The sequence below is a fragment of the Wolffia australiana genome, chromosome 11, assembly GCF_029677425.1.
Source record: "Wolffia australiana isolate 7733 chromosome 11, ASM2967742v1".
Classification (NCBI taxonomy): Eukaryota; Viridiplantae; Streptophyta; class Magnoliopsida; order Alismatales; family Araceae; genus Wolffia; species Wolffia australiana.
In genome coordinates this window covers 4,199,103-4,219,841 of record NC_135845.1, presented here as the reverse complement: position 1 = coordinate 4,219,841, position 20,739 = coordinate 4,199,103, and the positions used below count along the sequence as shown (strand labels likewise).

General features: G+C 39.7%; 1 protein-coding gene across 1 annotated transcript; it reads left to right on the top strand.

Moving 5' to 3' along the window:
• Positions 1-8,168, top strand: LOC144709587 (uncharacterized). The gene is made up of 8 exons (XM_078583162.1): positions 1-615; positions 1,624-2,049; positions 2,124-2,237; positions 2,313-2,378; positions 2,817-2,885; positions 2,976-3,047; positions 3,504-3,660; positions 7,946-8,168. Exons 1-8 carry the CDS (start codon positions 1-3, stop codon positions 7,981-7,983), a joined length of 1,557 nt encoding a protein of 518 aa, XP_078439288.1. The 3' UTR covers positions 7,984-8,168.
• The last annotated feature ends 12,571 nt before the right edge of the window (positions 8,169-20,739 follow it).

Sequence of the window (20,739 nt, the reverse complement as noted above, 5' to 3'; positions counted from 1 at the left end):
ATGTGTGGTGCAGATTTGTGCGGAAATATGCACTGCACATCGCACAAATTTGCACAGCTCTCGATCGCCAGGGCCAGGGCGGTGCCGTCGGGTCGCCCACACGACGATGCCGGCGACGGTGGCGAGGAAGAATGTGCTGCTAGTGGCCACTCCGGCCACCACCCCGGGTCTCTGTCGGCAGATCTCGTTTCTGGCGCAAGGGTTGGAGGAAGCAGAGTCTGCCAGGGTGGGCGGTGCGGCCTGGGCGGCGGAGGAGAAGGTTCAACTACGGATGTTGTGGGCCTCGGTGCTGGCCTGGGTAGCGGTGGAGAAGTGCACGGACTTGAAGTCGTTAACGAAGTAGGAGAGGTTGATGCGGAGGGAGACGGCGGGGTCGATAGGGCAGGAGGTGGCGGCAGAGACGAAGATGCGGAGGAGCAAGACGACACCGTTGTAGTCGACCCCGGAGTAGACTGGGTCGACGCTCTTGAGGTTGACGGTGAGGTCGGCGGCGACGGCGGCGATGACGAAGCTGAGGTCCATGCTGAACTCGATGGCAAAGAAGAGGCTGCCGTTGGGAAGGGTGAGGAAGGCCCAGTGGGGCCGAGCCTGCGATCGTTGACGGCGAGCAGGACGGCAAGCCCACCTCCGACGGAGGAGGGGTGGAGATAGCCCACGGTCATCAGCGAGAGGGCGGGGGGTGGGTGGAGGGAGGGGTGGGCGGCTGGGGGGGCGCAGATGGGGAGGGGGGGGTGCGCAATTTGAAAAATTTGCACAATTGGACATCTTCGCACCGCATAGACCCATGTGCGGTGCGTTGTGCGAAAATAGTGTGCGGTACGGTGTGAGAATTTTGCACTGCACCGCACAAATGCACATTCGCCCGTTCGGTTGCACAAACGGACATTCCCGAGTCACAAACAGATGAAGAATGGCTAATGAAGAAAAATCACAAAAAATGATAACCGATGACGAAAAGTGATTCATCATCTGTGTTCAACCCCACTAATGGACTGTCCGCACGGCTTTGTCGATGAACCTTTAACATGATAAAAAATGATAACCAATGCCCCACTAATTTTAACATGGCCTCAAGAATCTTGCACTTTCGATCAGTTGACCACCTCTCCCTCTCCCAATTCTCTATCTCTTCGTCATCTCTCTCTCTCTCTCTCTCTCTCTCTTCCCATTCTACAAAAAAAGAGCACAGACGATGAAAACTACCCGCCATCTGTCATCCATCATACCTCCCTCTTCCAATTCTACAGAAAAAAGAACACAGCTGACGAAAACTACCCGTCATCTGTCATCCATCATTTCTCCCTCTCCCACTTCTGTCTTCCTCTCAGTCATCTTCCTCTGCTCTCCTTCCCACACAAAATGATAGACGACAACGAAAATCCATCCGTCATCCGTCCAGTCCTAGTACAGTTTTTTGCGCGATGAGTACGGTCAGAACTGGGCGGAAGAGGGACACGTGTCCCGCGAAATTTAACCCGGCCCGGTCCGCCGGGCCGGCCCAGTCAGGCGCCATTTAATGCTTCGGAAAATGACGCGTCGGCCGGCCCGCTAGGCCCAGCCGAGTCCGGTCCCCGCCCTGCGCGTACGCATCGCCACGCACCGCCCCCCCGTACGCTCCCCCAGGGGCATCTCCACAAATATCGAAACGGCGGTGTCCGCCCCCTCATCTTCTCTAATACACCCCCCCTTCTCAACCTTCTCCAGTTCTTCTCTGTTCTTCAGTTCTTCCCGCGAGCTTCGATTTCTCCTCCGAAATGCGGTGAGAATTGCGCGATTTGGGGCGCCAGTTCGGGAAATTCTACCAAGATCGACGGTGGGATGCGCTTCCAGGAGGAGATCCAACGGCTGATGAGGGACAACGCGAGCTCCTTCACCGAGCTCCTCGCCATGGCGCCCGATCAAGCAATGCAACTTCTTCACGACCAGGCCGCCGGCGATTTCTCGACCTTCCCCGATGGAGAATCCAAGATTCTCGCCGGAATCTCCTCCTTCGATGAATCGCCGCTCCAGAAGCCGGATTCGAAGAACAAAGAATCGGAGAAGAGCAAGGTAATGTGGTCATGCGGTTGTTTGATTTGATCGAGTTTTTGAATGATTGACCTTTGGAGAGGGTTTTGTTGAAGGTTTCGAAGAAGAAGAGATCGAAGAGCAGCTCGGAGAACGGAGACGAACTTCCCTATGTTCATGTCAGGGCTCGGCGGGGGCAGGCCACGGACAGCCACAGTTTGGCTGAGAGAGTACGAACTGAAGTAAGATTAGTGCGAAATCCGTCGATTTGGTCGATGATTGGGGGTGTTTTAATTGCGTGTTAGGCGAGGAGGGAGAAGATTAACGCCCGGATGAAGCTTCTTCAAGAACTGGTCCCCGGGTGTAGCAAGGTGCTCATTTCTTCTCTTCTTCTTCTCCTTTTTTGCGAATTTCTCGTTCGGTTCTTGGAGGATTACTGTGTCGGCATTCATGGCCGGAGATTGCGCTGCGGTCCCTCGAATCTCGGCGGATTTCGACGAAAGCTACCGTTCAATCGCCTTTCGGGCCCACTCCCTTCTTCCCCATTCGGAATTTCATCATTTTTTTTGTTCATAATCAGTCCAGATGATGACGAATTAACGCTGACGATGCAAAAATCATCATCTTCCAGTATAATCCGGAGGTTGACGATGACGGATTTTTCCCCCAAAATTCTTCTCGCTTATGCGGTTTTAAGACGAAGATTACAACTACTAACCTGTGATTTTGAAAGACGATGATGAACACTTTCGTCATTCAGCGCAAAGATTAATGGAAATTACTCGTGGGTTTTCGTGATTCTGTGTCAGATCTCGGGGACGGCGCTGGTGCTGGACGAAATCATCAACCACGTACAGTCTCTACAGCGGCAGGTTGAGGTACGATGATGAAAAAAAAGGAAGATCTTGCTGATTGATTGATCGATCCAAAGCCCTGTTCTTCCTCTTCCTCTTCTTATCCGGTCGCAGTTCTTGTCGATGCGGCTGGCGGCGACGAACCCGAGGATGAAATTCAGCGCGCTGGACGGATTTCTCTCTGCGGTGAGTAATCTTCTTCTAGACCCAATCAGATGGGAATATTTGATTGATCGATCGATCAAAATGCGTATGCTAGATTAATCGGAGAACTGGGTTCGATTCAAGTAGTAGATTGATCAAATGGGTACGGATCGATCAGATGGGAATGTTAGATCGATCGGAGAACTGGGTTTGATCGAGGTAGAAGATTGATTAAATGGGCACGAATCGATCAAATGCGAATGTTAGATTAATCGGCGAACTGGGTTCGATCGAAGTTGTGAATTGATCAAATGGGCAAGGATCGATCAGATGGGAATGTTTGATTAATCGGAGATCTGGGTTTGATCAAATGGGAATGTTAGATTAGTCGGAGAACTGGGTTCGACCGAGGTAGGAGATTGATCAAATGGGGGAAAATGGATGGGATTGATGATCGATGGGTGGAGATTTGATGGAGATTGTTTGGTTTTCGGTCAGGAGCAGTGTTCTTCGTGGTGGGTTGATCATGGAAGGCCGCAAGAACAGCAGCAGATTGGGGGAGACGGGACGGGGTGGTGGCGGGGGGAGGAATTGGTGGAGGAGGCAGTGTTGACGGGGCGGTCTCGCGTTAGCCTAGTCGGGTCCGTCAATTCAGGTCTGCTACTTCTGCTACCTTCTGCTGCTATCGCTGCAGCTCTCTCTTTCTCTGTCTCCCTCTCTCTCTCTCTATCTCTATCTATCTCTGCCCCTCTCTGTCTCTCTTTCTCTCTCTCTATCTCTGTCTCTCTTTCTCTCTCTATCTCTGTCTCTCTTTCTCGCCCTTCTTACCCTTCCCCTCTCTCTCTCCCTCTCTCTATCTCTGTCTCTCTTTCTCTCTCTATCTCTGTCTCTCTTTCTCGCCCTTCTTCCCCTTCCCCTCTCTCTCTCCCTCTCTCTATCTCTGTCTCTCTTTCTCCCCCTTCTTCCCCTTCCCCTCTCTCTCTCCCTCTCTCTCTCTCTATCTCTGACTCGTTCTTTCCCTTCCCCTCTCTCTCTCTCTTTCTCTGGCTCCCTCTCTCTCTCCCTCTCTCTCTGTCTCGTTCTCTGGCTCCCTCTCTCTCTCCCTCTCTCTCTGTCTCTTTCTCTTTCTCCCTCCTCTGTCTCTTTCTCTGGCTCCCTCTCTCTCTATCTCACTCGTTCTCCCTCTCTCTCTCTTTCCCTTCCCCTATCTCTCCCCCTCCTCTCTCTCTCTCTTTCCCTTCCCCCCTCTCTTCCTCTTTCTGTCTCCCTCTCTCTCTCCCTCTCTCTTCCTCTCTCTGTCTTTTTCTGTCTCCCTCTCTCTCTCTCTCTTCCTCTCTGTGTCTTTTTCTGTCTCCCTCTCTCTCTCTCTCTCTCTCTCTTCCTCTCTCTGTCTTTTTCTCTCTCCCTCTCTCTCTCTCTCTTCCTCTCTCTGTCTTTTTCTGTCTCCCTCTCTCTCTCTCTCTCTCTCTTCCTCTCTCTGTCTTTTTCTGTCTCCCTCTCTCTCTCTCTCTCTCTCTCTCTCCCTTCCCCTCTCTCTCTCCCTCTCTCTGTCTCTTTTTTTGTCTCCCTCTTTCTCTCTCTTTCCCTTCCCCCCTCGCCCCCTCCTCTCTAACTCTCCCTCTCTCTGTCTCTTTCTTTGTCTCCCTCTCGCGCTCACTGCCTCGTTCTCCCCCCTCTATCTCTCTCTCTCTCTCTCTGTCTCTTTCTTTATCTCCCTCTCTGATTCGTTCTCCCCCCCCTCTCTCCCCTCTATCTATGTCTCTTTCTTTGCCTCTCTCTCTCTCTCTCTCTGACTCGCTCTCCCCCACCCGCCCTCTCTCTATCTTCCCCTCTCTCTCTCTCTCTGACTCTGTCTCATTCTCCCCCTCTCTCTCTCTCTCTGTGTCTCGTTCTCCCCCCCCTCCCTTTCTCTCATTCTCACCCCTCGCTCATCTTCCGTTCGATATTTCTGTTTTTCTCTTTCATTCTCTACTTATCGTTCTCTCTCTTTCCCTCTCTCTATCTCCCTTTCTTTATTTCTTTTTTTAACTTTTTCTCTCTTTCCATTTCCCGCTCTCTATCTCCTTTTCTTTATTTCTTTTTTTCTCTCTTTCTCTATTTATCTCTCTCTCTCTTTCTCTTCTCTTCTTTCTCTCTCTCGCCCTTTTTTTATTTCTTTTTTTTTCCCTTTCTCTATTTATCTTTCTCTCTCTCTCTCTCGCCCTTCTCTTCTTTCTCTCTCTCACCCTTTCTTTATTTCTTTTTTTTCTCTATCCCTTCTTCTCTCTCTATCTCCCTTTATTTATTTCATTTTTCTTTTTCTCTATTTGTCTTTCTTTCTCTTTCCCTTGCCCTCTCTCTATCTCCCTCTCTCTCTCTCTTTCTGTATTTATCTTTCTCTCGCTCTTTCCCTTACAGTCTCTTTATCTCCCTTTCTTTCTTTATTCTATCTTTCTTTTTTCTCTCTTTTCTCATTTGTCTCTCTCGGTCTCTCTTTTCTGTCTCTTTCTCTCTTGTTTATTTATATTTCTCTCTCTTTGGTCTTTCTTTATCGCTTTCGGCTTTTATATAAATCTCTCCCTTTTTCTATCTTGATCGCGCTTTCTTTATTGTTTTCTTTCTGCTGGTGGAGCTGCTCTCTCTCTCCCTCTCTCCCTTTCTCCCATTCTCTTTCGCTCTCATTCTCCCTCTGTCTCTGTCTCCCTCTCTCTTTTTCTATCTCTATCTCCCTTTCTTTCTTTATTTTTCTCTCTCTCTCTCTCTATTTATTTTCTCTCTCCCTCCCTTTCTTTTTCCTTTTCCCTCTCCTTATTGGATCCCTTTCTGTTTTTACCTCTCTCTCTCTTTCTTTCTCTCATTCTCTATCACTCTCTCATTCTCTTTCGCTCTCATTCTCCCTCTCTCTTTTTCTATCTCTATCTCCCTTTCTTTCTTTATTTCTCTCTCTCTCTCTCTCTCTCTCTTTATTTATTTTCTCTCTCCCTCCCTTTCTTTTTCCTTTTCCCTCTCCTTATTGGATCCCTTTCTGTTTTTACCTCTCTCTCTCTTTCTTTCTCTCATTCTCTATCACTCTCTCATTCTCTGTTTCTCTCTTTCTCTCTCTCTCTATCTCTCTTTCTCCCTCTTTTTTTTCTTTTTTTCTGTCTCCTCTCGCTCTCTCTTTCTTCCTCTTTTTTTTCTCCCTATCGCTGTCTCTGTCTGTCTTTCTCTCTTACTATATCTCTCTATTTCTCTTTCGCTATCTCTGTTCCTCTCTCTCTCTTTTTCTATCTTTATATCTATTTCCTTCTCTCCTTCTCTATTTATCTCTCCTCTTTCTATCTCTATCTTTGTCTTTCTTTCTCTCTCTGTTTTTTCCTATAAAAATCTCTTTTTCTGTCTCCATCTCTCTTTTTCTATCTTTCTGTCTCTCTTTCTCTCTCTTTTTCTTTCTCTATCTTTCTTTTTTTTTATCTATCTCTCTCTCTTTCTATCTTTATCTTTCTCTTTTTTATCTCTCTCTCTCTCTCTTTCTATTTTTATCTTTCTCTCTCTATTATCTCTCTCTCTCTCTCTCTCTCTCTCTTTTTTTCTCCATCGTTCTCTTTTTCTCTTTTATCCCTCTCTCTCTCCTTCTCCATCGTTCTCTTTCTCTCTTTTATCTCTCTCTCTCTATCTTTCTTTCTCCATCGTTCTCTTTCTCTCTTTTATCTCTCTCTCTCTCTTTCTTTCTCCATCGTTCTCTTTCTCTCTTTTATCTCTCTTTCTATCTCTATCTTTCTCTCTCTCTCTCTCCTGATTTCTCTATCTTTCTCTTTTTTTTTCTCTCTGTCTCTCTTTCCTATCTCTCTCTCTCTATCTTTCTGTTTCTCTCTTTTATCTTTCTGCCTCTATCTTTCTCGCCCTGTTTCTTTCACTATCTTCTATTTCTATTTTTCTATCTTTATCTTTCTCTCTCTCTCTCTCTCTCTTTTTCTATCTCCATCTTTTTCTCTCTTTTTGCTCTCTTGCTCTCTCTCCCTATTTCTCCATCGTCTTCTCTCTCCTTTTCTATCTCTCTCTCTCTCTCCGTTCCTGTCTCTTTCTCTCTGTTCTCTCTCTCTCTCTTCTTTCTCACTACTTTCTTTCTCTTTCTCTCTATTTCTATCTCGAAAATTTCTTTTTTATCTGTCTTTCGCTTTCTTTATCATCATCTCTCTCTCTCTCTCTCTCTTTCTTTATCATCCTCTTTCTCTCTCTCTCTCTCTCTCTCTCTCTCTCTTTCTCTCTTCATCCCTCTCTGTCGCGCTTCCTCTTTCATTTTCTCTCTTTCGTTCTCTCTTATTTTCGCTCTATCTCTCTCTGGCTCGGTCTTTCTCTCTCTGTTTTAACTCTCTCACTATCTTGCTCTCTCTTTTATCTCTTCTATATATTTTCTCGCCTTATATTATGTCGTTCTACATGTATACAACTCCATTATCTTTATTTCCAAATATCTATATCCATCTCTTTATTTACGCTTCTATTTTCTATCACTGCACAATGTCTCTCGCTAGAGCTGCATTTATATCCATTTTCCGCACAACTATACCCTCTCCCTATCCTATCTTTACACATACGGAAGCAGATGGGAGAGTAGATAATACCGCGTCTGTCTTCATTTCTGGATAGTAGACATATAAGAGAGTATTGTTTTATATCTATGAATCTGTGTATACAGATATCTAAATGTCTCAATTTCTTTACATTTATCACTTGATATGTATGTATTTCAGAACGTGTACACATCTCCTATCTATACATATGTTTATTTCTAGTCATAAATTCAGAATCTCTCTTTTCAAATTTTCATGTACACCTACTTGTAATTCTCAGTCCACCTGTGTATATTTCTTTGTATTCGACATATTAGTTTTATCACGCTACAAAAATTTATGCACGGAATTCCAGCAATCTTTGTACATGTTTACTTATAAGCCATGTTTATAATTATCTTCTTGCAGGCCCGGTGCGATGTAACCAGTTGAAGCAGGAGCTCTGAGATATCTCCGTTGAGCATGGTTTTTACTGTAATTCCATCTCGATTTTTCCTTGTGCGCAATTATCGTCCGCTGTTCATGTATTAGGGGCCAAGCATTGCGCTGTATGATTGGCCATTGGTGACGGTGTCGTAAGTCAAGCGCTGCCATTACTCGTTATGGAAGTCAAGCTGAGAATATCTCATAATTTGCTAGCCCAAGGGAAGCTCCAGGTGCTAACGAACCCATCTCTCTCTCTAACTCTCTCTCTAACTATCTCTATCTCTCTCTCTCTCTATATCTCCCTGTCTCTTTCAATCTCTCTGTCTCTGTCTCTGTATCTCACAGTATCTCTTAATCTCTATCTGTCATTGTATTATTTTCTGTCCCTCTCTCTCTCTAATTTTCTATCCTTCTCTGCCTGTCTTCTGAGTCGCTGTCTCTCACTTTCTCTTTATCCTTGTCTGTCTTGCTATAATTTAATGCTCTCCTCCTCTCTCTAGTTCTTTTTCTTTCTGCGTCTCTCTCATTCTCTCTCTGTATTTCTATTTCTTTCTGGGTCTCTCGGATTCTCTCTCTCCCACTATCTTTCTATATATCTATTTATCTCACTATCATTTTCTCTCCTATTTCCACTATCTTTTCATCTTTATTTATCTCGCTGTCGTTATCTCTCTCTCCCATTATCTTCATATCTTTATTTATCTCGCTGTCATTATCTCTCTCTGTCTGCCTCTACATCTCTCTGTGTCTGTCTCTGAAGTCTGTATCGCGCACTATCACTGTCATTAGTCTCTCACTCACCTTTCTCTCTCCTCTCTCTTCCCTATTTCTGCTTCTCTCTCATTCTTCCTCTGTCTCCGTCTGTGTTCTCTCACTCTCTTTATCGGTCTCTTTATCATTTTATTCTCTCTCTCTCTCTCTCTCTCTTTCTCTCTTTCTTCGTCTCTCTTACTCGACCTCTATCTGTCAATCTCTCACTATCATCTCTCTCTCTTACTCTCTATCTGTCTCTCTATCTATTTCGTGTTTTTCATCCTCACGCTGTCTATGTATATCACACACTCTCTCTCTATCTATATCAGTCTCCATATCAATTTATCGCTATCTCTGCGTCACTTTCTCTCACTATCTTAATAGATGTCTGCGTCTATCCCGTTCTGTCTGTCTCTCTGTGCCTCTGTCTCTGTCTCTGTATCTCTCTCTCTCTCTCTCTCTCTCTCTCTCTCTCTCTCTCCTCTTTTTCATTATATATTTCCCTTTCTCTATGTCTTTCTTATTTTATCTCTATATCTCTCTCTTCTCCAATCTTCTTTCTCTGCCAGTCTATCTTGCTAACATTTGTCTCTCTTCTCTCTTCTCTCTCTCTTTTTCATTATTTATTTCTCTCTTTCTCAGAAAATGTCTAATAATAAAATATTTTATTCAGTAAATATATCGCCAGTTTAGCGGAAAAAGTCTATGAGTTTGACGATTAACCCCTTGAATTTGAGAAAAAAATGAGCCAATAACCAGTCTATGATATTGTACGAGTTTTCTACATTATACGACGAAAGCATAAAATCAGAATTGGCATATTTAAGGATTGTAACATGGATGATTTAAAACTCATCGGCTCATTAGATATTAATGAATATTGTTCATGAACTACTAATCTACAAAATTTGATGCATTTTGGTATTTGAGGATTTAACCTACATTTTGTTCTCCCTCATACTGTTTTTTAAATAATTTGTAATAAATTAAAAACTTTGATAAACACACCCAACCGATCAATACTATTACATCCATTCCAATAAACAAAAACAAGAAATGGTACTATAACCACTACTAGGTCAACCATTCCAACCAAAATGGGATTATGTGACCTAATGGCTAGTTTATAAACTCTTAATGCATTCCCAATTCGTTGACTCATATGGTTAGCTAATACAAAAGCAAAGTGAATTGGCTCTCTCAAATAATTGTTCAGTTTAATGCTTAAGAAGTCAACGTATTGTGGGGGTTGGATTAAAAGTAGAATTCAAATTTAATCATCTTCAATTTTTTCCTACTTTAGCAATTAATTTCTCAGTCCAAATCTCTAACTGATAGTTTTCAGTTTGAAAATCTAAGTATTTAACATTTCTTCCATTCAATTCTTATGAAAAACAGAAATTCACCTAACTCGCTGTATACATATGTATAAATGAGGGTTCCAAGCATCAAGAGTCTTCTAATCTGGTAAAGACCGGCTCATCCTTAGCTTTGTAATTCTATTAACTCATTGGAAGACACAATATACTTGTCTTGTTGGCCTTACAACATTATTGTTCAGCATTGGTCATATAACCAAGGTTAACCTCAAACATGCAATGATTATACTCATCTGGCCCTCAGCCAAGCAAGCCTTATAAAGCCTAGAGTTGACAAAGAAAAGTTAAGATCACATTAAAACATATTTGGATCATGTAAGATCAGATTGGGGCCCTTGTTGGTACCTTCTAGTTTCCTTATCCTTCATTCTCAAAATCTTATACTTTAACTGCCAATAAAACATAAAATCTTTATCATCTGTATCTAAAAGACGCAATTGAATTGTGATATTTTTATATATGAGTCACATATGGAGATTGACATCATAGAATCTCAGCACATTAATTGATTGGATTTTTCTCAATTCGATAAAAAGTTACATTATTTATCTTCTGTACATTTTGTATGGAAAGTATCTAAACAGAAATATAAAAGAATATAGAAATAATCACCTTTTAAAATAATTTTTAAGAATTGAAGTGACTCTTTGGCTTCATATTTTCCATAATCGATTTATTTTTATTTCATATTTTTATCATATATGATTACATATATTCATCTATTTGCTTCACTTTTCCTTCGAACTTTACTTGAACTCTCTTTCAATAGCATTTTTCATGATCACTTTCCTTCTTATATAGAATATTCATCATATCTTGCTTTTTATTCAAATATTTTTTTAGAAAATATTCAAAAATAGAATCAACAAAAGGGTAATCCCATAAAAAGTGAATGTTTATCTTTAAGATTTTTCATCTCAAAAGTTTATTCAACTATATTAGTTCTATAAAATGGAAGCCTTTTAAAATATTGATTTTGATTTTTTAGGGTTAAAAGTCATGATATTTGATTTAATGGACGCAATAAAATCACTCTTTTTATCATGAGTGCATACTGAATAAATTCCTCATTGATACAACCCTATCTCCTTAAAGAGGTTGAAAAATAATCCTTGATAGTTCAGTTATCATGTAAAATGACTTAAGAAATTATTCCATTCTTCTTTTACCATTCAAGATTATACATGAAAGTCCCACCATTTTATCGCGAACAATATATTAAAGTTAAAATCTATTTTAGTTCTATAGAAACTTGACTTTATGTTTAGTGCAACAGTTACATAGATATATAAACATTGGTTGGGGGCCTCATCAAACCTGATCAAATAGTTATGATCTTAATTTTTTTGAGAAACATCTCATTGATAATAAATGAACTTCCTAAAAATCTCATATATTTTTGCACCGCAGTAGATGAATTTTGGTGAAGATAAAAGTTCATGAATAAAAAATCACATAATAAGACGAGATACATTAAAATTGAGGAATAGTCTTATTTTATTTATACAAGCTTATGCCTGCATCTACCGTGTAATTAAAAATGAAATACATGAGTGTCATAACACAAGATAAAGAAGTGAGAAATGGAGAGGGCATAACTGGGAAAAAATTCAAAGGGAATTGATTTAATATGTTAGAAACCTGGCCATCTAGGATAACCATAACCTGGTCACCGTTTTACCTTGAGAAAAAGTTTGAGGAATTCATATCAAACACAGTGAAGATCATAAAAACCTCGTGGGCTGAGTTAGGGATTTGCTCCAAGAATCTCAATAAAACATAGAATAAGAGTGGATCATAGAAATCTGATGTGCGAGACCAAAAACAACAATTTGGGAGCAGAAATACAAGAGAAGATCAAAAGAGAGAAAGAAAGAGTTTGAATATAGGTGTTGTAGGTGATGCTGGACGACGACGGTGTCGTCGTCTGGACGGGTATCGAGACAATGCTCTGATACCAATTTGATGCCGGACCTCATCGAGGACGTCCTCCGGTCGGTACCAAGGATGATGGCTCGGTACCTAGATAGGGGTGTCGGACGTCAATGGCGTCGTCATCCGACGAATGGGTGAACCCTAACGGGTATATGTAACTATGATGCACGATGAATGATGCGTCCTACGTGTTGCACGTGCAGGCTCTGACTCGAGGGAGATGTCGAGCTCCGTGATCCGAAGAGGTCACCAGGTGACCGTGACTGTGGCCACTCGAGCCTCATCAGAGGGGACGAAGGCCACTACGGCGTCGAACATAATCAATCCGTAGGGCTCGCACTAATAGACAAACTCGTCCGTATCGGTAAGGTGCTCACTTGAATTCGTAGTTTTCTCTCAATTCTTTCCTCTCTCACCTACCTAGCCTGAGCGCGGTGGAGTCAAGACAAAGGTATATTGCAAAAGGTAAAATAACAAGCTGCGGAGAGAGGGCATACCTCGTTGTCGGGCAACTCATCATGCAGGCAGTTCGTCGATACGGCAGCCGGAGCGGGTGCGATGGAGAGGAGCCAAAGAGCGATCGGTGGAGGGTGAAGGATGGAACGAGGAGGAACGACATGAGGTGTACCTTCCACTCAAGCATGCTCTAAATCTGGCTGACACGGCCCTGAGATCGGCGCCGTTGGGGTCTGTTGGCAGATACGAGCGAGTAGGATGCCTCAACGGTGGGGCGCGGCCAATGTGACCGTCGGCAACAACTCGTGCGGCTGGGCGGTCTAGAGGAGACGAGGACGCGGCGTGGATGTTGGCTTGCGAGTCGACAAGCGTCAGATTGATGCGCGCCGGTTGATGGGCGTCGGTCGATCTGCATCTAGTTGACCAGCATCGAGTTGACTGATGCTGGCTGATCGGCAGAGGTTGAATGACAACTGCTTTGACCAGCGTCGGCTGACGGAATCGAATCAGCTGGCATCGGCGGGTCGATTCAGGCCTTCTTGGCGCCGGGTCGTCTGGCGTAGGCCCTGCTCGTTGACAGTTGATCGGATCCGATCTGGCTGTCTTCAACAAGATAGGCGAGGACCCAAACCGTTGACGGTGGTCCGCTGAAGTCAACGGTGGCAGATGTGCGCAATTTGCGTTCCGTAAGAAGAGATTCACCCTCTCAGAAGGGGAATCTTGAAATTCTTAGCCGGAGCTTTGAGAATCGACCGAGGATCGATCCGAGTGGAGGCAATGGCTTCCCCAATTCTCCGGTCAAATTTGACGCCCATATTCACCGCCCAAATTCACCAGAGCGGAGGATTGACCGAGAACTCACGTTCAGTCACCAACGTTGTCATCAGCCGTGGAAGGTTGACTGGCGTTGACGCAAGCTCGCGGTGCTGACCACGGGGAGGTTGACCTCTCTCGTGCGAACGGTAGTGAGCTGATGGAGGGCCGGCCCAGTGGAGAGAATAGGGGTGAGATCTAGAAATAAAAAGAAAAACAACTTACGATGAAATCCTGGTCTGTCTTCCTCAAGGCGCCCTCTCTTCCCTCATAAAGGGAGGTTAATTGGGCCCTAAGGGAGGTCAAAATAAAGGGCCCTAAGGAAGGTCCATGAAGGGGGCCCTTATTAATGGGCCCCCATTACAAGATTAAAGGGGAAAAATCAAAGCATAAAAAAGGAGAAAAGGGAACAAGGGAGGGGAGTTCAAAATGATTAAGGACCCCCTCCCACATGACGACAAGGACATAAGGCAGACGACGGACGCGTTGTGACGTGACGAAAATCAATCGACGAGTGCGAGAAACACGAAATACGACTAACGAAGATGATGGAAATCAAAACGCGATAAACGTGCATGCTCCACCCGACTGTCAACGATGGAGACGGTGACTCGGATGACATCTTCCGTGGTTCCCGATGGCGTGCGCCATCAGTAGGTCTCCTATCCCTTGGATTAAACTCCTACGCCTTGGAGAGCGAGGATGACTTCACCTCCAGCCTCGATCCATGTGTCTTCTTCCCCATGTGTTTTTTCCTTTCTTTCTATCCACTGAAACATAGCCTAGGTTTCCTGTTATCAACAAGGACATGTCTTGGGCATTTCATTCTCTCCCATGTTCATAAAAAACACCATTTAAGTTATCTTCTACGCGGAGTCTAGATCAACCCTCCAAGAAGATGTGAGAAAAATCATCTTCAGTCCAAGGTGTCATATGTTGCTAATTAAATACTGAAAATGGAACCGAGGGAAACAAATTATAGATGTATCATTCTAAAATTTGATGGAGAATAATTTGAGTCTGAACCTAGAAGAGCATGTATAAGTGCATATTTTATTGACTTAATTTGATGCTATCACCTTGATCCTGATTCATTATAAGAATCTATGGTGAGTTCCTCTAGTTTGTCTTATCATATTCTTCTCAACTCCCTCAGTTTAGTTCCACCATAGCATACATTTCATCCACATGCCAAACCTGTCATCATCGTGTCTTTTATTATTATTATTAAATTCATATATATCTCTTCTTATAATCTGTGTCCTTCCTTCACAATTTCTCGTATTTATACTTAATCTATCAACTGCCAGTATATCATCCATCCTTCCAAATTTCATACATAATATCTAATTATCATCTTCTCATATCTCGATGATTAATTTTTATTTATTTATCTTCTCTTATAAAATATCTCATCTCATCACCTAATCACTATTGGAAAATGCCTTAATTCCTAAATATATATTTTTTCCATTTGAGGATGACCCTTGCTCATTAATGTTTTTGGAGTATCTAAATTGAGGCTGATTTAAAAATGTGGCTATGATGTAAAGGGCCTCCATATATTAAAACAACTAAGTTGATCCTTTTGTTGTTCATAAATGGGAAAAAATTACCTACTTGTCTTTTAAGATGAAGGGAATGTTAAAACTTCCCTGATTGGAACACATGGGATATAACATGACAGCAGATCCCTAAATTAAAAGTGACTCTGTCAGACTCAACAATGTGAATTTAATGATTCTTGCTCTTGATCCTTCTCTGACGCATGATTAAGGAAACTAAAGCTCCAACAAAAGGTTTTGTTACCTAATAACTGTACTTCTTGGTGAAGACTGCCTTCTACAGTCGGTTCAACTACGATCAATAAACTGTTGAAAAATTGAAACTGTTTTGAAATTTTTCTCTTTGTTTTGTACCTTTAAATTTAGAGATTCAACATTTCTTCGATTGAAACAACTTATTTATTTGATTCATCAATTCATAGGACTCTTCAATTTTCTATCGAGTTGTTATTCAGTATTTTGCATTTGACCTCCTTGTTTTACCCATATTTTTCTTAAATTTTTTTCACCGAACCAAAATTTTGAGGAAATATGAATATCTAGTTATGTCGTTCTATTTCTTGACTCATAAATCAAGTTTGAGGATATGTCATCCTTCTGTCTCAAAATTTTATTTATTACTGAATTCAGAGTCAATATTTGTCCATGTCTTCCAAATTCATAGTTCTGAACATGAGAAACACTCACTTTGAGGTTCTATCATATTTGGAATGAAACATTACAATATCTTGCTCTATATTCCCATAAACATCTGAACGCAAGTAAAATTCCATGGAATATGAGGACATTGAGACCCAAGCACAGAGTAAATTTCAACCCCTGGTGATATTTCAATTGTTGACAAAAAATCTGAAAATGATTTTTTTCCAATTATTATCTGTTTACTTACATTAAGTTTAGTTTATAGTGACAGAGCTATGCTATCTATAGATTCCAGTTGTACTGTTCATTACTCAGTTAAAAAAGAATAATAACCATGAACTCAAATTTTCAACCTGTAACCATCTATTAATTCGGTTAAAAAAATCATTCTTCACATATTTAAAAGTTGACTCATGAAAATAATTGATTAGATATTCAAATCTCGTTAGTATTATTTAGTATATATTTAATATTTGGTGTAGTTTAACTGGGTCCATTTCGGATTCTCCGAGATTGAATATTTGATTAAATGTCTGATTCTTGATCTCAATTTAAAATTTCTGATCTAGTATAAATTTATACTGTTATTTTTTAAATTCCTCTGTGTTAAGCTTTTACATAGTTATATGTAGGGTTAGAAATTTAAGATTGAAGACCAGTTTGACCTGACCAATCTGGGACCGTAGGTCCTCCATTTGTGGGTGGACCGATTGGTCAGGGAAGAAAACATTTATCTGAACTATTGAAATATTTTCCTATTTTATTTGATATTTTTATTAAATTTTTTCCTCTGAAAGTGAATATGAATTCATATATTCAAAATAAATTGGTATTTACTCTTGGGAATCAACAAGCGGTATTTGAATAAAACTTATGCTTTGACCGATAAGTCAATATAGTATAATTTTTATCGACCAATATACTTTTCAGAAAGTAGCATTGAGATTGACGTAAAATTACTTCAACGGAATAAAGTTACAGTGACAAGGATTTAAAGTTCCAATAACAAAACTTCTCTTAAGGGAGACTTTGGAACATAGTGTTGTGCTCATGGAAGAGGCTTGCGATTAAGGGGGAGTCATCATATACCCAAACATAGCTCCAAATTGTGAATATGGTGACACTTGTTCTTATAAATGCTGCAGAATATTGATGAAAATAGGATGATTGAGAAGATGTTCGCAAACAATCATTCACAAGCGAAATAGACTCATTGAAGCTGCATGAAAGGACACAACGGATTTGTTTTTTCTCACTCAATCAGGGTAAAAATCATCCTTATAAGAGAAACCTGAGATGAAAGAGTAATAATTCACACTCCCTCGTGGGTTTCCAGAACTATCAATATGCACATAGGTTTTGACTCAAATGTCAGTGAACAATTAAGCACCTTAAAATTGAGTTTGTCAATAGCACTAATCCCCATTACATGGCTGGGGCTCTATTCATTATTTAGTTACTTAGTACCAAATACCTCAATTAAAATATTCTTTTTGAAATACGAAACTCACCGTCTCTATAGTGATTTTAATTTCTAATACAATCAACATCTTGTATTAATGTCCCCGAAGACTCAAAGGCAACGCACAAGTTGGAGCTATCATTAAATCATATAACAAATGTACTGGATTTAGTTTATCAAGTGACATATTTTCACATACTTATCATAATACTTTTAAATAGCTCACTGAAGTTGTGAAGTATAATTTCATTTGAATAGCCCAAAAATAAAAGAAACATTTTAAATAATGACTCTAGAAAATTTTGTAGATAAACAAAGATATCTCCTTAGACTTTAAAATTGATAATCCATTAAATCTAATATCGATGTCTATTTAAAATTAATGCCTCCAAGTATCCAATATATTTTCTCCACAATATTGTACTATCAATATTTTTTAATAGAAGGTCAAATGACAGGAAAAGAAGGAAATCCTGAGATATTAAATCAAGTTTAAAAATGCTGATACAAGTGTTCACATTTCCTTGAATAAGGAAGAACATAGTTTTAAGGTGAATTATAAACATGACTTATTTTAATTACTAACATAATTGTAAAATTTTCTGAATCATATACATATACATAACTTGGACTAACATCCATCAGATAGGTTTTGGTTTTTAATACAACTTCATGTGATTCAATATTTTGATGTGTTAAAGTACGGAAAACAAATAGAACATGTAATAAATAATGTGAAGACAGATTACTTTGAATGGATATTTAAAGGAAATCCTTATCAAAAGGATGTACATACTCTATATGCAAATGTGATCATCAAGTAAGAACTTGATTTTTTTACTATAGCATTATGTGGAAGTCCTTCATATAGGTATGAATACTATCTTACTATTTAGGGTTTGCAAAGAGTACTAATTATCTTTTGTCAAAACACACAAAGACCATTAAATCCTTAAAAGAATAGGATTTCGACTGTTTCATTGTCGTTTTGCACTAGATTCTGTAAAAGATAATATACATAATAAACAAAATGGAAATGAATACGAATCAACATGTGAAAATCATAATTATTTGAAAGAAGATCCTTTTTGTGAAGAATTCAAATATCTTTCATCATATTATTTCTAAACATATAAAATTATTCATTACTATATATTGTACCATCTATCATTATTTCATAATATTTGGTGGGAAAATATTTGTTTAATGTCAGATATTTAATATAAATTAAAATAACATACTAAAGTCAGAAGCAAAAATAATTTAACGCTAGACGTATCAAGCACAGTGGTGTTAGAACTATTTAAAAACGTTGGAAACTTTTCAACATAGAAAACTTATTAAACTTCATAGATTTAATTATTAAGATAAATTTATGGCCCCATGGACATAGTAGGTGTATTCGGACTTTAGAATGATATGACATTCATATATTACAAAGAAAATAGGTGTATTAGGAAGAATAAGTATAATTTATTGCGATAAATTACATGGAGAAACATTTTCATAAGAATATATATTTTTATATTTAATAATATTTTATGTAATATTTGTGTTGAATTATACTTATTCAAAATATGTTTCATGCTGTGTTTAAATATTTTCATTTTATTATGACAGAATTATCAGACCTTTTCTTGATAATTTAATTTACTCATTAATTCTGGGTTTTGATAGAAAGCCATAACATTTTAGACCCAGTGTGATTTTAGTTTTTTATGTAAATTTTTCCATGACTGAAACTGTACTACAATTGAGTTTCCTTCTTTTCTATTGTTACAAATAGATAATCAGGCAATATACAAATATTTGGGTAAATTAAAAAACAAAAGCTTAAAAACACAGTTGTGACTCTCCTAATGAGTCAAAGCAAATAAATATGGGACTTGGAAAGAAGCCAGAAGATATTTCTGATTGAGAGGTTGCTCATGCTTAGTTGAGCTATTTTTTCGGTAAATTAAAAGCTCCCTGCTCAGCTAGTTTTCTACAGTGTTGAAATATCTCCATGTTGAAAGATATCCTATCGTAATTTCTATTTACGAATACATGTAAAAAGAATTAATTTAAAACATATTCAAATGTCAAAATACTGTTGGTGGGCTACAAATTTCATCTCTATGGTTTTGCTTTGTTGGTTTGTATTTTGACACAAGGACTAGATATTTAAATTTATTCAAATGATCAAAGAATTAACTTATTAAAATATCAATGTGTAACTATCTTAAAACTTTGCAAACAAAAATTTCCCAGAATTTTTGGTTTGTAAAGTTCTCTTCATATTTAAGAGACACTAAATAAGTTCGTCAATGTCAACAATGCCTACTCTATGAATAACAGAGAGCTAGAAGAAAAATAAACAGAGGGATAGATGACTGATGTAAAGGAAAATTGAGTTATGACTTGCATTGCTGAGTCATAATCAAGCATGACGGGTTCAGACCCAGAGCCTAACTAGGTTACATGAAGGCTTCAGACCTAGAGCCTATCTGAGTCAATTAACACGTAAGACAAAAGAATAATAGTACACATTTTGAGAAACATAAAACGCCAATGCAAAAGTGACACGTGGTTGTGAAATACAAGGAAACCATGAAGACATTGGGAAAACCCCGTGGGCTTCTCTCGATCTATGAAAATTACTGATCAATTTTACAATGAAGGAATATCTTCTTTCTCTGAAATAAAGCTTTTTTCCAGTTCTTTTATTCTTCTTCTTCTTCCGCTTCCTTCTTTCATCTTTCTATGCTTCACACTGACATCTAGAAACAATAAAGGAAGCAATAAAGAGCTTGAAAGATTGATAAATGGATAAACCAAGACACAAATAAAGTGAGCATGATGGAAGTAACCAGGGTTGGGCCAGATGTAGGAGAATCGCAAAAATTGTCAAGGCAATGGTCATCGAGAGGAGAATGACAATAACAAGGGCAGTCGTTGCCTGCCAAGGGCTCAAAAACTATTTTTGCTTTTAACACTACCTTCCACGTGACCTTTTTTGAGTCATAATACTTCTTGATTTCTCCGCATACCACGTTCATGTTTTAGGTGGAAACTCCCATACCCAACTCATGGAAGGGACTGGGGATTAAGATATCACTACCCAGTCTGTACTCTAGGATCCCACTCTCCCGGAGTTCCGCTATGTTTTCCTCTGTATCAATGAGATTGTGGATGTGCTTGGCAAAGCTAGATATCTTGTAATCACTCTCCATAATAGACTTCTCATAAGCAATGAGATTTCGAAGAACATGAGTTTTGTTTTCAAAGAAATGGATGGAAGGCATGGTTATCACCCGATCGGCAAAGGATAAGAAAGGGGCGTTTAAAGAGTATTCCGCCTTCACAAATTTCAAGCTTCTCATCATACAATCGACAGTGCAAGGATGACGTGACATATTAATTTCCTTAAAATTAAAGAGGAGTCAACAGCTCACCAAAAGAAAACTAGGAGCTGACATGGACAAGTAGGGACATTAAGAAGGAGTATCTAGTAAATTATGGCCACATACCCCTTATACTCATTGCGAGAATAGTTGTTAGGATTAAATAGAGGATTAAATATATATAGGATACATATAGACAATATCCAATGGTTACAATTTGTTTTGTTGTAGACATTATAATTTGTTACAACAGCTACGGTTGTAACAAAGTAGCTTTATATTTTATAACTATAACTTTACGATATAAATACCAACCAATGTCATTCACTAAAGTTTATGGATAAACAATAACCCTGATACTATATGTCACTCTCTTTCTTGTTTCGTA